We start from the raw sequence: 14,178 nt of genomic DNA, 5'->3' as shown, positions 1-14,178 counted from the left end.
ATGGTTGAATTCTGGATGTGTTTGGAAGAAAGAGCCAAGTGCATTTGCTGATTAAATGGATTTAGGTGTGAGAGAAAGTGAGGCATCAAGGATGACTCTATTTTATTTTTTGGCTTGAGCAAATGGAAATGGACACTACACTTAACTGGGATGGAAGAGGTTACGGCTGTAGCAAATTTGGAGAGAATGTCAGGAATTCTCTTGATGCACATTTAAGACACACAAGTTTTTATATATATATTCTGTACTTGAAATGTGGCCTTTTAAAAAGTTTTCAAACATGTTATGCAGCATAATACTTACCGCAGTGTTATTTATAATACCAAAAAACTGAAAACGGGACCTGGGTGGCTCAGTGGGTTAAGCCTCTGCCTTCAGCTTGGGTCATGATCTCAGGGTCCTGGGATCGAGCCCCCACATTGGGCTCTCTACTCAACGGGGAGCCTTCCCCCCTCTCTCTGTCTGCCTCTCTGCCTACTCGTGATCTGTCAAATAAATAAATAAATAAAACCTAAAAACACCACAAAACTGCAAACAACTTGAATGTCGCTGAGTGAGACTTCACTTAAGAAGGATACTATATAGGGGTGCCTGGCTGGCTCGTTGACAGAGCATGCAACTCTTGATCTCAGTTTGAGCCCCACGTTGGGTGTAGAGATTACTTAAAAAAAAAAACTCTTAAAAGAAGGATGCTATACAGTCATTAAAAATTATGATGTAACTCTGTGTTTAGTTAAGAAACTACAAAGAAGTAAGTATCATACCGTTTCATCTTTGTTTTGAAAAAGTACATGTGTATACTTGCATTGGAAAAAAAAACCAGAATAAACTATAACAAAATGTTAATGGTTAATTTCTGGATTGTAATGCTATAGTTGTGTCATTTCTTTGTACTTCTCTCAATTTTTCTGATTTTTTTTTGCATTAAATATGTGTCATTTACAATAGGAGAAAAAAGCATTAAAGTGATTGTTTACCTAATATAAGTGGAAGAGGAAAGAACAATATGTAGGGGAGCATAGTCTACCCTTACGATATGTGCACTTTTCGTTATGCGTGTTATACTTCAAAAAAGTTATAAAAAGAACTTCTACCCAGAAAATGCATATGCATCTGAGATTTTGTTAGATATTACCAGATTGACCTCCACAGAAGTTGTAGCAGTTGTTTTAGTTCTTTTAAAATAAGACATAGAAATTTTAGAACACCAAGAGACAGAGTCAGCCAAAGGGTTTTCTTTGTCCCTTTATTTTCTCTCCAACAATATTAAGAATAACCACACTGACCTCAGCCTTTGGTTGGTATAGTGGGTTGAACTGTGTACCCCAAAGGGATAGGTCCACGTTCTAAACTCTGACACCTGAAATGACCTTATTTGGAAACAGGGTCTTTGCAGGTATAACTAAAGACTTTGAAATGAGATCGTCCTGGATTTATGGTAGATCCTAAACGCAATGACTGGCGTCCATATGAGAAAGGAGAGGGGTGTTTGACACAAAAAGAGATACAGAGAAGAAGGGAATGTGAAGATGAAGGCAGAAATTGGAATGGTCATCTCTAAGCCAATGAATGCCAAGGACTACTGGCAACTTCTAGAAGCTAGGAGAGAGATACAGAACAGACTCCCTCAGAGCCTCTAGAAGGAACCAACCCTGCTGACAAATTGATTTCAGACTTCTGAGTTTATTCTGAGAATAAATTCCTGGGTTTTCTTTCTCTCTTTTTTATTTTTTAAAGTCGCTTAGTTTGCAATAATTTTTATAGCAGCCTTAGGAAACTTACGGGTTGGTGTGGAATTGATCTTTAGCGAGTATTTCTTTCCTTTTAGTTTTAGCTATCGTAGATAGGAATTACTTGATTTAGGATAAAAGGGGTAGTGGAGGGGCGCCTGGGTGGCTCAGTGGGTTAAGCCTCTGCCTTCGGCTCAGGTCAAGATCCCAGGGTCCTGGGGTCGAGCCCCGCATCAGGCTCTCTGCTCACAGGGAGCCTGCTTCCTCCTCTCTCTCTCTGCCTGCTTCTCTTCCTCCTTGTGATCTCTGTCTGTCAAATAAGTAAATAAAATCTAAAAAAAAAAGAAAAGGGGTAGTGGAAACTGAAGTTCTTTCTCATTGCCCCAGACTGCTTGCAGAGAGGATCAAGTGTTTTTACCTCACATGTGACAGAAAAGAGGGCTGAGGTTAAGAACGAAGCATAATTCCATTACCTCATTTGAAATGAGGTTATAGGTGGGTCCCCGTCTGTTCTTTGGTAACAAGGTTAGAAAGTAAACATCAACTTGGACAGGGATTTCTTTCAGGAATGTTGTAAATGTAACCTTAAATACAATAGCTAATCTCACCGATTTCTGTCAAAAGGAAAAAACCATTCGTCACATGGAAGTTGGAGAGGTCATAGTTGCCATTTGTCATTTTTTAATTACTCTGAATTTAAACAGACATGTCTCCTATTTGAGAGATTTTCTTTTTTACTGGGTTTGGTTTAGGCAGGGTCCTACCTCCTTTGATGGAAATCCTGTAGGGACAGACTTCATTTCCCTGTTAACCTGGTAACCAGGGCTCAGGCACATGACCTCAGCTTTGTCAGTGCACCAAGTCACTGCCCCTGAAGGAGTGACCCAAAGACACAGATTATTCATGGAGGCAGCAGCAGATGGAACACAGAGGCAGTGACATTAATGGTGGCATTCCAGCCAGCTGATTCTTGGAATCTGGAGAATTAGATCAGTGGGACTAGGTTGTGTTTCCTTCCTCTCCTCCAAGCCCTGTCCAAACTTCCTCCTTCCTATCCTTCCAGTAAATTTGATTTCCTGGTTAAGTTAGCCAGAGATGGTTTCCATTGTTTGCAACCGGGCAGAATTCTGCCCGGTGTAGAGGCTTCAGGTCAAAGGGAAAGTTTTACCGGCGGTTTCCTAGAATGGACATTGACAAAAAGAACATCAGGAGGCCATGTGAGACAGATACCCCTTCAGATCAGGACGGAGGGCTAGGAGAGAGGGTAAGTGGGCACAGGAAGTGAGCTGGGAAGAGATGCCATCATTTTGTGATGTGGTTTTCAGACTTTCCCTCTTTATCAGCCTCCCCTGGATTTATTTCAATTCCTCAGTTTTCCCATGTAAGGTATGGTACACAGCCCCCAGTCTAACACCACAGATAAGGGCTGGCCCACACAGAGGGCCCTGGGACTACTGCCTCCCTCCCACCCCATTCAAAGTAGGATGAGTGATAACATTATTATATTCCAACCCAGCCCAGCTTCTCACCTCTACTGGCAAGGTGCTCCCCCACCCCCCCACCCCTGCCAGCTCCCATTGTATATTGCTATCTTAGCACTTTATATAGAAATTATCCCTTTAGGTGTGCCTGGGTGGCTCAGTTGAACATCTGACTCTTGATTTCAACTCGGGTCATGACCCTCCAAGCTCCCTCTGCCTTTCCCCCACACTCACATGCGCGCTCTCTCTCTAATAAGTAAATCTTTAAAAAAAAAAGTTTTCCCTTTAACACAGGGAAATAATGATCAGGTAAATGCAACTCAAAATAATAATGGGAATGCTAGGGTTTGGGGGTTTTTTTGCCCGTTTTTTTTTTTTTTTTTTTTTAAGATTTTATTTATTTATTTGACAGAGAGAGATCACAAGTGGGCAGAGATGCAGGCAGAGAGAGAGGAGGAAGCAGGCTCCCCGCGGAGCAGAGAGCCTGATGCGGGGCTCGATCCCAGGACCCTGAGATCATGACCTGAGCTGAAGGCAGCGGCTTAATCCACTGAGCCACCCAGGCGCCCGCCTGTTTGTTTTTTAATAAGAATACTCAATGCGATATTGAGGTACAGTCCCATTTCTTAAAAGCAATATAGCAATATGTATCAAGAGACCTGGAAAATATTTAAAACCACTGGCCCAGGAATTTCACTTCTAGGACTCCACCCTAACATAATAATCAGTGGCATGGGCCAAGATTTACATACAAAAATGTTAATTGCAGCTTTATTTATAACATAAGGATCTGAAAACTAAATCTACAAAACTAGGGGAAAAGTTAAGGGAATGATAGTCTGTCCATGCGGTTCTTTATAGTAATGTTGATAAATTTGATTTTTAAGAATTTTTTTTAATAAAAAAAATTTATTAGAAAGTAATACAGTTAACCCTTGAATAACATGGAGCTTAAGGGCACAACTATCCATGCTGTGAAAAACCTGCATATAACTTTTGACTCCCCCAAAATATAACTATGAAAGTTTTTTTTTTTTTTTTTTAAGATTTTTATTTATTTGTTGCACAGAGAGAGACACAGTGAGAGAGGGAACATAAGCAGGGGAAGGGGGACAGGGAGAGGGGGAAGCAGACTTCCTGCCAAGCAAGGAGTCTGATGTGGGACGCAATCCCAGGACCTTGGGATCATGACCTGAGCCGAAGGCAGACACTTAATGACTGAGCCCCTCAGGTGCCCCTCCAAAAACATAACTATTAATAGCCTAGTACTGACCGGATGCCTTAATGATAACATAGTCAATTAACACTTATTTTGTACGTTATATGTATTATATACCATATTCTTACAATAAAATAAGGTAGAGAAAAGAAAATGTTATGAAAATCGTAAGAGAAAATAGATTTACAGAACTATACTGTAAAGATTGTGTGTAAGTAGACTCGTGCAGTTCAAACCTATGCTGTTCAAGCGTCCACTGTACATGTAAAAAAGTCAGGCAGTACAGAAACGTAAAAAGTAAACGTATGAGTTGCTCTGTGAGACTGCTATGAGGAAAAGGGAGTTTTCTCTTTCCACGGGAGTTGCTAAGCCTGGAAAATATGAATATGGGGCTGCCAGCGGCCGTCCTCCCCACAGCAGGAAGTGAAGTCACCTGGGGATGAAGCCAAGCACTGAGAAGCAGTCTGAGAGCTGGGTAGAAAGAAGGTGGGGAAGAGGGCTATGCTTCCAGTCCCTCAAGACCCCGGTATCTGCAGCTCGTCTTTTGACTCTGAGAGCCACTTCAGCATCCTTCCCATTAAAGGAGCTAATAAACAGCCTTTCTGCCTTGACTTCTAACTGAATGAGTCATGACTAATACTGGGCCAGCTGCTTTGTTGGAATCAAATTATAGTGCTTGTGCTCTAATTCTATTCTAATGATCAATTAATTCTTCCAACAACATGAAATGAGGTCCATGCAGCATGAAATGGGTTTGGTAAACCGCTAAAGGCCCCTAAATAATCCCCTTTCTTCACGGTCACAAATCATCCTGGGAATAGGCATCTGGTTCACAGAATACAGCGTCTGGAACACGTTATTTTTCCTTTTTATGAAACTCAGGACAGCAAGTATTCGTATTTAGTCTTATGTCATCTCCTCCAAGAGACTTTCTCCAAGATCCAGAGTTAAAAGCTTTGGGGTCATAATCTACAGCACTTTCAGTATGCTGGGATAGAACTCATCTGGGTCTGAAGATTTTTAACCCGTTTAAGGCAAATTGGTGCTTTCTTCTGCTGCACCTATCTTGGCTTTAATTTGCTCTCACTGCTATCTCCCTTATTCTTTACAGCCTGAGGATCATTTTCTTTGATAGAGAAAAGAGAAAACACCATCAAAATAGACACTGGGCATTTGTTTCTTCCAGTTATATGGTTGCTTACTACATATCAGCTGGTCCCAAGCGACAGCATTATCTCTTTCTTTTTCCTTCTAGCTTTTAATATTGAGCGTTAAAAATACCTCTTCCCCCAATTAAAAAAAAAAAACCCTTTTGTGGTTAAACCTCAGTGTATTATGTGCCGCCTACTTCTTGATCTCCCCTTTCACATCTGTGGTCCTCTTTTATACTTTCCTTTGTTCTGTGACCTTTCTATAAACCCCAACCCTTTAACATCCTGATTTCACTGGGTTTGGGGTTCTTTGAGTGTACTCTTATTTCTTCTTCAACCAGGTCTTTGGAGTTTATAGGTCAGAATCTGTTTCTAAGCATTAGAACTTTATTCCTCTGAAACCATATACCTTTGTATAGTCTCTACTATGAAATCACATGCAAAAAAAACACAGTATTTTTTTGTTAAAAAATTCCTACTTATGAGAAAGTTTGAAGCATAAATAAAGTGTGTTATGGCAGAGATTGCTGGCTCTTCTCCACCCCCATCTCTGTTGTTTGCCCCACAACTTCAGACCACCTCCAGACTGGGTAAACCAGTGGACTCTGAAATCGGGTGGGCAACCCATGCCTACTCCAAGCAGGTGCAAACTTTCAAATTTGTCCTTGAGTACTCGTCCTTAGCCCTAGGTACCATATAGAGTTTCCTTATTTCTTTGGTTATACTTTTACTGGAGTTAATTTTTTAAAAGATATTATTTATTTGAGAGAGAGAACGAGATAAAGAGAGCATGAGAGGGGCACCTGGGTGTTTCAGTAGGTTAAGCCTCTGCCTTCGGCTCAGGTCATGATCTCAGGGTCCTGGGATTAAGCCCTACATCGGGCTCTGCTCAGCGGGGAGCCTGCTTCCCCCACCCCCCTGCCTGCCTCTCTGCCTACTTGTGATCTCTGTCAAATAAATAAATAAAATCTTAAAAAAAAAAAAGAGAGAGAGCATGAGAGGGGAGAGGTCAGAGGGAGAAGCAAACTCTCCACTAATCAGGGAGCCTGATGCTGGGCTCCCTGGGACTCCAAGATCATGACCTGAGTGGAAGGCAATTGCCCAACCAAGTGAGCCACGCAGGCACCCCTACTGGAGTTAATTCTTGGGATTCTACTTCCCTTTAGCAAGGTAGAGAAGGGGGCAAAGGAGAGCAATCACCAACAGTGGCATGGGGATGCCTTAGGAGCCTGGAAGCCAGTTGGAGTAGAAGGCTCTCAGAATGCCTAGACGGGAATGGTGGGGTTGAGAGAGGAAGGGGAGGCTTGGTGAGGGAACGACTGCTCAGTGTATGACTCTGGGGGCCACAGATAACTGTGCACAGGCCATTGAAGGGCCTGTCAAAGAAGTGTGGGCAGGTGGCTGCCTGCCGGCCTCACAGGACTCTGGTTTCTGGGTTACGAGGGCTGCAGGAAGCTTTTTGCCAAACCAAAACTGTACGATCACAGAGGAATCGGGTTTGAGCCTGTGACCGGGGCAGACCCCACGGGCTGTTCTCAGGACCACACTCCCAACTTTTTTTTTTTCTTAAAGATTTATTTATTTGACAGAGAGAGATCACGAGCAAGCAGAGAGGCAGGCAGAGAGAGAGGAGGAAGCAGGCTCCCCGCTGAGCAGAGAGCCCGATGTGGGGTTCGATCCCAGGACCCTGAGATCATGACCTGAGCTGAAGGCAGAAGCTCAACCCACTGAGTCACCCAGGTGCCCCCCACACTCCCAACTTTTGCACTGCCCCAGAAACTGCAGGAAGCTTCTTCCGGCACACTTTACTGAGAAGGCTTAACTCGGTGCCCACTTTGAAGGAGAAATGCATAAAAGGAATTCCGTTCTTTATCACAGAGCTTATACTTAAGTGTGTGTCAGAGCTGAGAGGCAATAACTGATAACACATTGATGACATAAGGACTTACGCTTGAAGTCTTTAGGATTTGAGGAGGTGCTTTCAAACTCCCGATTGCAGATGGCCTATAAACCAACTAAAAATTTCAGTTTTTATAATGGGAAGTACCCTGATCAGTTACGTATGCTCATTACAAATATAAAGCAGTTCAGAAGGCTCATAAGTATGAAGTGAAAGTCCTTCATACCATTCATTCATCAGAGACAAACAGTTTCAGTTATTTGGTTCCTTCCTTCCAGACTGCTGGCAAATAAATACATGACTAACACAAAATGGATGCCATGCGGGCTCCTCTTGAACTTTTAAAAACTTACTCTACCAAGGAATCACTCTATCTTTCTGAGTCAACACACACAAATCTATAAAGGCATGTTACAACACGGTGAGATTTGGGGTTGCTATCCCTCTCTAAAACCGCCTCATGCCCCCTTCCTCCTGGGTCCCCGCGGGCTCGAGGATAAAACTGCTAAAGCTTCGTTTTTCACATACAAGATTTTCTCCTTTCACTTGCACAAGTCGAGTCTTCCGCGTCCCGTCTGGGTCCTCCACGGCCAGCAACCCCTGCCCCGGCTTTGAAGAGGGTCTCAGACGCCTCCGGGAGACTCCCGAAGCGCCGTTCAGGGTCGGGCGGTTTCCCAACCCCAAGCGCTCCCAAGCCTCCTTCAAGCCACCTGCGGGCGACCTCTGACCTCTGCACTCTAACCCAGCCACGCTGTCACGGTCGCCCTGAGCATGCCCGGTCCCGCCCCAGCAGACCCAAGCTCCGCCTCCACCGCCCTGTACTGGCTCCACCCACCTGTCCGGGCCCTGCCTACCCGGAATCTTTCAAGCCCCCTTGTCCCAGGCTCCGCCCACTGGGGGGGTCCACACTGCTCACCGCTACCCGCCCACCCCCGGGATCCGCCCACTTCGCCTTGGCTCCACCCTCCCGGAACCTGCTCCGCGCTTCCCGCCCGGGCTCCGCCCACCGGAATCTGCGAAACCCGCGCAGCCCTTGGCTCCATCCACCCGGAACTTGCACCTCCCTCACGGGCTCCGCGCGCCCGGAACCTGCGTCGCTCGCTCCTCCCAGACTCCGCCTACCCCGTCCCTGGCTCCACCACCCGGGAACTGCACCAGCTGCCCCGGGCTCCGCCCCGAGGACCTGTGCGGCCCTCCGAGGGCCGGCTCCTCCCCCGAAGCCTGCCCGCGGGACGGGACTGGTCCAGTCGCTTCGCCTCAGGCCCCTGCCCTGGCCCAAAGCAGCCCGGCATGGAGGGGGATGTGCCCGCCGCTGCAGCCGCCCGCTACCAGCCGGCCAGCCCCCCGCGGGATGCCTGTGTCTACAACAGCTGCTACTGGTGAGGGGGCGCGGGTGCAGCCCTCCGCATCTTCCTGGCGCACTAGGTCTCGGCGTCGCAGCCGGGCCCCGCCTCCTCTCGGCCCCTCCCTGGGGGCGCTTTGGGCCTGGACTGGCGGGTTTTCCCGCTTGGGGGATGAGGGAGCGGGAATGGCAGCCCTGGCCTCTGGAGTGGAACGTAGGCATTTGGAGAAGGGGGAGGTGCGGAGTTCCCACGAATGGTAGGGTCGTGGTGCATTATTGATGCCCGGCGCTTTTCGCTTGGACATTTCTCAGCAGATCTCAGTGTTTGGGGGCCAGAAAGGGGAGGCGGAGGGTGGAACGCGGAGAAGCTTTGCAGATTACTTTGCTGAAGCCTTTGTGGTTTCACACTGTGGGGAAGGTCGTTTTAATTTTGGAAGAGAGTGGAGGAACGGAGATTTTGCAGTAACTTTCCCAAGGTCATCAGCTAACAGCGACCAGGAATCCAATTCAGGCTTTCTAGTACCAGAAACCATGATCTGAACCACCATGTTGTTATTATCATACCCATTACATTTACGTAGAACTTGCTGTATGCCAAACATTGTTCTGATTCGCTCGTGTAAACGAATTCATTTGAGCCCCACAATTACCCGACCAGGTGGGTACTTTTATTATCCCCGTTTTTAAAGATGAGAACACTGAAGCACAGAGGGGCGCAACTAATTTGCCTAAGGCCACATATCTTGTGAATGAAGAAATGGGGATTTACCTGGAGAGTTGGCTCTGGAGTCCACACACACACCACCCCTGTAGCAGGCCACCTGTGTGGCTGAATCACCCCTCCTACCTTCGTCTTTTTCACTCCCACACCTGAGTAATGACTTCTTCCCCAACCTCTGGTTGCAAAAGAAACCTCAGGCCCATCTAAAACTACCTTTTCCTCCTTTAGCTAGTGATCAAACCAGTGTGACCAAGAAGTTAACATTTTCCAGCTCTGACTACATATCAGGGCCGGTGTAAGTGTTTTCATCCATGACTGGGAGATAGGTTCTATCATTAACCTCATTTTACTAATGAAAAGAGGGAACCAGGGAGAGGCTGCATCCCAAGATCAAACATCTAGCAAGAGGTGATGCAGAAATTGGAACTTCCATAGTGCAGGAGTCTATGTTCCTAATGACTACACTTTATTTCTGCCTTACCTCTCACCTAAATTCCTTTAGTTCTCGTCTATGGTGTCCATTCATTGTTTTATTTATTCATTTGAGAAATGTTTAGGAGGCGCTTGGACTGTGTGATATCAGCACAGCTGTAGGCATTTTGGGATATAGCACAGCGTAGACAAATTTCCTAGTAAGATCTCATGGTTCATATGTTTTGGTTCAGGGAAAGCAGGGAAAACCAAGTAAACCATGTTTGGTGTTAAGTACTATGAGAAAATAAGGCAAGGTAAAGGATGGTGACTCATTATGTCATCATGATATTTAAGGAAAGCATTGTTGATAAAGTGGTATTTGCGCAGAGATCTGAAGAAAAAAAGGATGAGAGCTTTGTGGATATTGGAGGAAAATCATTCTAGATAGGGGAGCGGTGGTGCAAAGGTTCAGAGGGAAGCGTGCAGGAGTTCCAGGAACAACAAGGAGTTCCACCTCGTGGAAGAATGGTAGGGAATGGACGTCTCTTCAATAGATGGTCTCCTTTAAGTTCCTTCAGCCATGGGCCAGGCCCTCCTTGGCTGGCAGGGCCCTGTTCTAGTCCTTCCTTAGAGGCCTCTGCCCCGGTCTCTCCTATCCCCTCAGGTCCTGAACCTTAGCTGGCTTCACACTGCTGAAAGCTTTTCTAAATTCTTATGAGCCCTAGAATCACCTGGGAGCTTATAAAGCAAGCAGATCTCCAGAGAGTCTGGAGGTGTGGATGGTACCGTGGAGGAGTCTTAGGCTCGTCCACTGATCACACTTTCAGGAATACAGTCGAGGAGTCTTAGGCTCATCCGTTGATCACACTTTCAGGAATACAGTCATAGACAGTAAAGTCTATCTCCTGAACATAGCAAGTCATTTCAGATCTGGTCACCGTGTGTTTTTCCAGTCTCATTTTGAACCTGCCTTCTATGCAATAACCCAGGGTTTCTCAGCTATAGATCTTTATTGACATTTTGAGCATGCTAATGTGGTGGGGGGCTCTCCCGGGTATTGTAGGGCACGTAGCGGCATCCCTGCCCCCTACTCACTAGATGCCTGTAGCATCCTCACCCGATTTGCGACAACCAAAAACGTCACCAGATAGTGCCAGATGTTCCCTGGGAGACAAAGTCGCCTTTATTTGAGAACCAGTGTTCTGCCCTGTCCTAACCTATCAGGTAGGCACACCTTACCACACTTGCTCTCACAGCTTCGTGGGATGTGAAATAAGTGCCTCCTGTGTGCTGCTTTCAGCTTCTGTCAGTTGTTACCTGTTCGGGTCCAGCTGAATGATAATAGCAGTAACCAGTATTTGTGTGGCATAGGTGGTTTGCGGGGCACGTCTGATTCTATTGTAATTGTTTTGTACTCTTCGGTTGTTGGTTGAGCACCTGCTGTGTGTCAGAGATCCTTCCCTTCATGCTTCTCTGACCTCAGCCCATCAGCAGGAGCCCTTGCAGAATCTTGACCTTAATGCTGCTTTGTTAGTCTTTCTGCTACAAAATAATCAACCAGTAGATTGGAACATAGTTATAATCTCCCCCCACCCTCATTTTAAAGAGGTTCTAGAACTCACACCAAATCTGGTCCTTTTTATTCCCAGCAGTAACACTTGCATTTCTAAGAATAAACACCCTATCTCCCTTTTAGGCATGGAGCCCAGCATAGGGCTTGAACTCTGGATCCTGAGATCAAGACCTACGCTGGGATCAAGAGTTGGATGCTTAACTGAGTCACCCCGGTGCCCCAAGGCCCCCTTTTTTAAACATCAAATATTTCTTGAGATCCTTCTACATGATATTAATTGTACTCTTGAAAAAAAATTGATAAAAAAGGACTACAGATTCAGTAACTCCTTTGTTTAAAATTTTTTTTCTCTTTGTAACATTCTTACGCACTTGAAAGATAATAGACAAACTTTGTCCATTTACATATGTATTCAGCTTGCCAACAGGACTTGTGGTACACACGGATTCTCAGACTGTACTTGTTAACTCTTTGCTCATCCTTGGGACTGGGGGAGGGGGAACAAACCAGGAGAAACCACTGACCTCTACCTTCTCTATCTTCCCGTGTCCCTCAAAATTAATGACTCTCTCTTCTATGCATCTTTTATGGCCTTCTATGATGCTTGCTTATTTATGGATCTGTGTGTCTCCTCTCATTGTCTGTGAGCTCTCATTTATCATTACATCCTTCAAGCACTTAGCATAGTGCTTTTATATCACAGGCTCTTGAAGATGTCTGTGATCAACTCCAGAATGTCTACAGGTTGGACAGACAAGTGTCTTCTGATAACTTGGTCTTAGAACATCCAGATTTTGGGGCGCCTGGGTGACTCAGTTAAGTGTCTGCCTTCAGCTCAGGTCATGATCTTCAGGTCCTGGAATCCAGCCCAGCATCCAGCCTGCTTCTCCCTCTCTCTTTGCCTGCAGCTTTCCCTGCTTGTGCTCTCTCTCTCAAATAAATAAATCTTTTTAAAAAAGGAACATCCAGGTTTAAAAAAATTTTAGCTAACACCTATTTTATATCATAATGAAACAGTTCCTTTTTGTTACTCCCTACATATACTATGGAAGTAGTCAGTAGCAGTCTTCTGTTATTACCTCTACCACTACTTTTTCTGTAAGGTTTCTTAGGTATTTTAGAGATCACAGGAAAAAAGTACACTTCGCTTCAGTACTTTAAGTGTACTCATATGGAACATTTAGGAAGGTAGACAAGGTCAAAACCGTGCATTGAAAGTGTGTCTCCATAAACTGGTGATAGTCCTTAGTGCCAGGCGCCGCCTTACTTCATTTTCAGGTAACGTGGTTTAGATGTTTGGAAATTAGGCTTTGGCAGATTGAGTCGCGTATGAGCAGAGTGTTGCTGCAGCTCATTTTGAACGAAGGGCAGTGGTGGCTCATGAGAAAAAGATAAGAACCCCGAGGCTGAGCTGCGAATGCTGCCAGCAGACTGTGCCGGTGTGGGAGTGCCTGTGGCCTCCAGCGTGGCTGGGTTTGATGCACTGGGCATTGCTTTCCTAGCTGGTTCTGACTACTGCTTTACATATCTAAAGGCCTGTTGTAGAGAAAAGGAGATTGATCTAGGGTAGAAGTATAGGAAGATGGATTTCAGTTCAGCCTGAGAAAGGACTTCCTAAAAATCAGGACCTCTTTTGTATCAGAGGGATGCAGGGAATCCTACTCAGAGTCTCCCTCCGAAAGAATTCCTTGGCATATCATGTAACTGTCCCACGATCCTTTCCAGCCAGAAGCCCTCCTCCCCAACACACTCATCTTGCCCCTTTGCTAAGGGGAGCAATGAACCAATATTAACTAAGATTTATCAAATGTTTATAATACGGTACGATTATATCCATTTTACACATGAGAAAAGCAGATACTCAGTTCAAGATGTTCAAAGCTTACCTCTTACCTGGGGCAGGTAGCGAGCACTCTGGAGAAAGGTTCTTAAAAATTGGGTCACACCTTGTTGGGGAATGTTTTAGAGGAGGGTCATACATCCGTCAGTTATTGGATGAGGTGGTGTTTAAAGTCTCTTCCAACTTTTTTATGTCTTCATCAGTCTTCTGTTCAAGTTTGAAAGACCCACTGCTTAATTGTATTGATTAAATTGTTATTTTATTTCAGTGAAGAAAATATTTGGAAGCTCTGTGAATACATCAAAAACCATGACCAGTATCCTTTAGAAGAGTGTTATGCTGTCTTCATATCTAATGAGAGAAAGATGGTAAGTGGTGAGTGATTATAGAAAGAGAACAAAAGATTTAGGGTGACAATAGGAACTAAATATAGTATGGGTCACACTGCCCCAAAATGTGCTTTATAAAATACAGGAACATTTTAAAGTTTATTTTTGAATGAAGTTTTTTTTTTTTTTTTTTTTTTTCCTTTCAGGGCATGGTTGAGTTAGACAAGTTTAGTCCCTTATTTGTAGGTCAAGAAATAGATGATGGTATGCACAAAGTAAGTCCCTTCTCTTTGTGTATGAAGTTAGAGATTTTTAAATTGCGTAGGCTAGAGCCACATTCTTTCAGGTTTGAAATAAAGGTGTTTTTGTCTCTGGAGTTTAGTATGTGTGCTGCCAAAGCGAGCACTGTCTCTGGAGTTTAAATAGAATTATGGTAAACTTACATGAAGTATTAAAAAAGCAAGCCCTTAAAAACCAA

General features: G+C 44.8%; 1 protein-coding gene across 2 annotated transcripts in view; it reads left to right on the top strand.

Annotated features, from left to right (window-relative positions):
* The first annotated feature begins 8,598 nt into the window (after positions 1 to 8,598).
* NTAQ1 (N-terminal glutamine amidase 1) overlaps positions 8,599 to 14,178 on the top strand; it is a 28,246-nt gene continuing 22,666 nt past the window's right edge. The window contains exons 1-2 of one of the 2 annotated variants that reach the window (XM_046002713.1): positions 8,599 to 8,860; positions 13,640 to 13,739. In XM_046002713.1, the coding sequence (XP_045858669.1) occupies positions 8,772 to 8,860; positions 13,640 to 13,739 (189 nt within the window). In that variant the 5' untranslated portion in view covers positions 8,599 to 8,771. The remainder of the gene's footprint in view (positions 8,861 to 13,639; positions 13,740 to 14,178) is intronic. The other variant, XM_046002704.1, reaches the window with a different exon arrangement.

The sequence above is a fragment of the Meles meles genome, chromosome 1, assembly GCF_922984935.1.
Source record: "Meles meles chromosome 1, mMelMel3.1 paternal haplotype, whole genome shotgun sequence".
NCBI classification, from domain to species: Eukaryota; Metazoa; Chordata; class Mammalia; order Carnivora; family Mustelidae; genus Meles; species Meles meles.
Note: the sequence above shows the minus strand (reverse complement) of the source record. Positions and strands in the feature narration are given on the sequence as shown.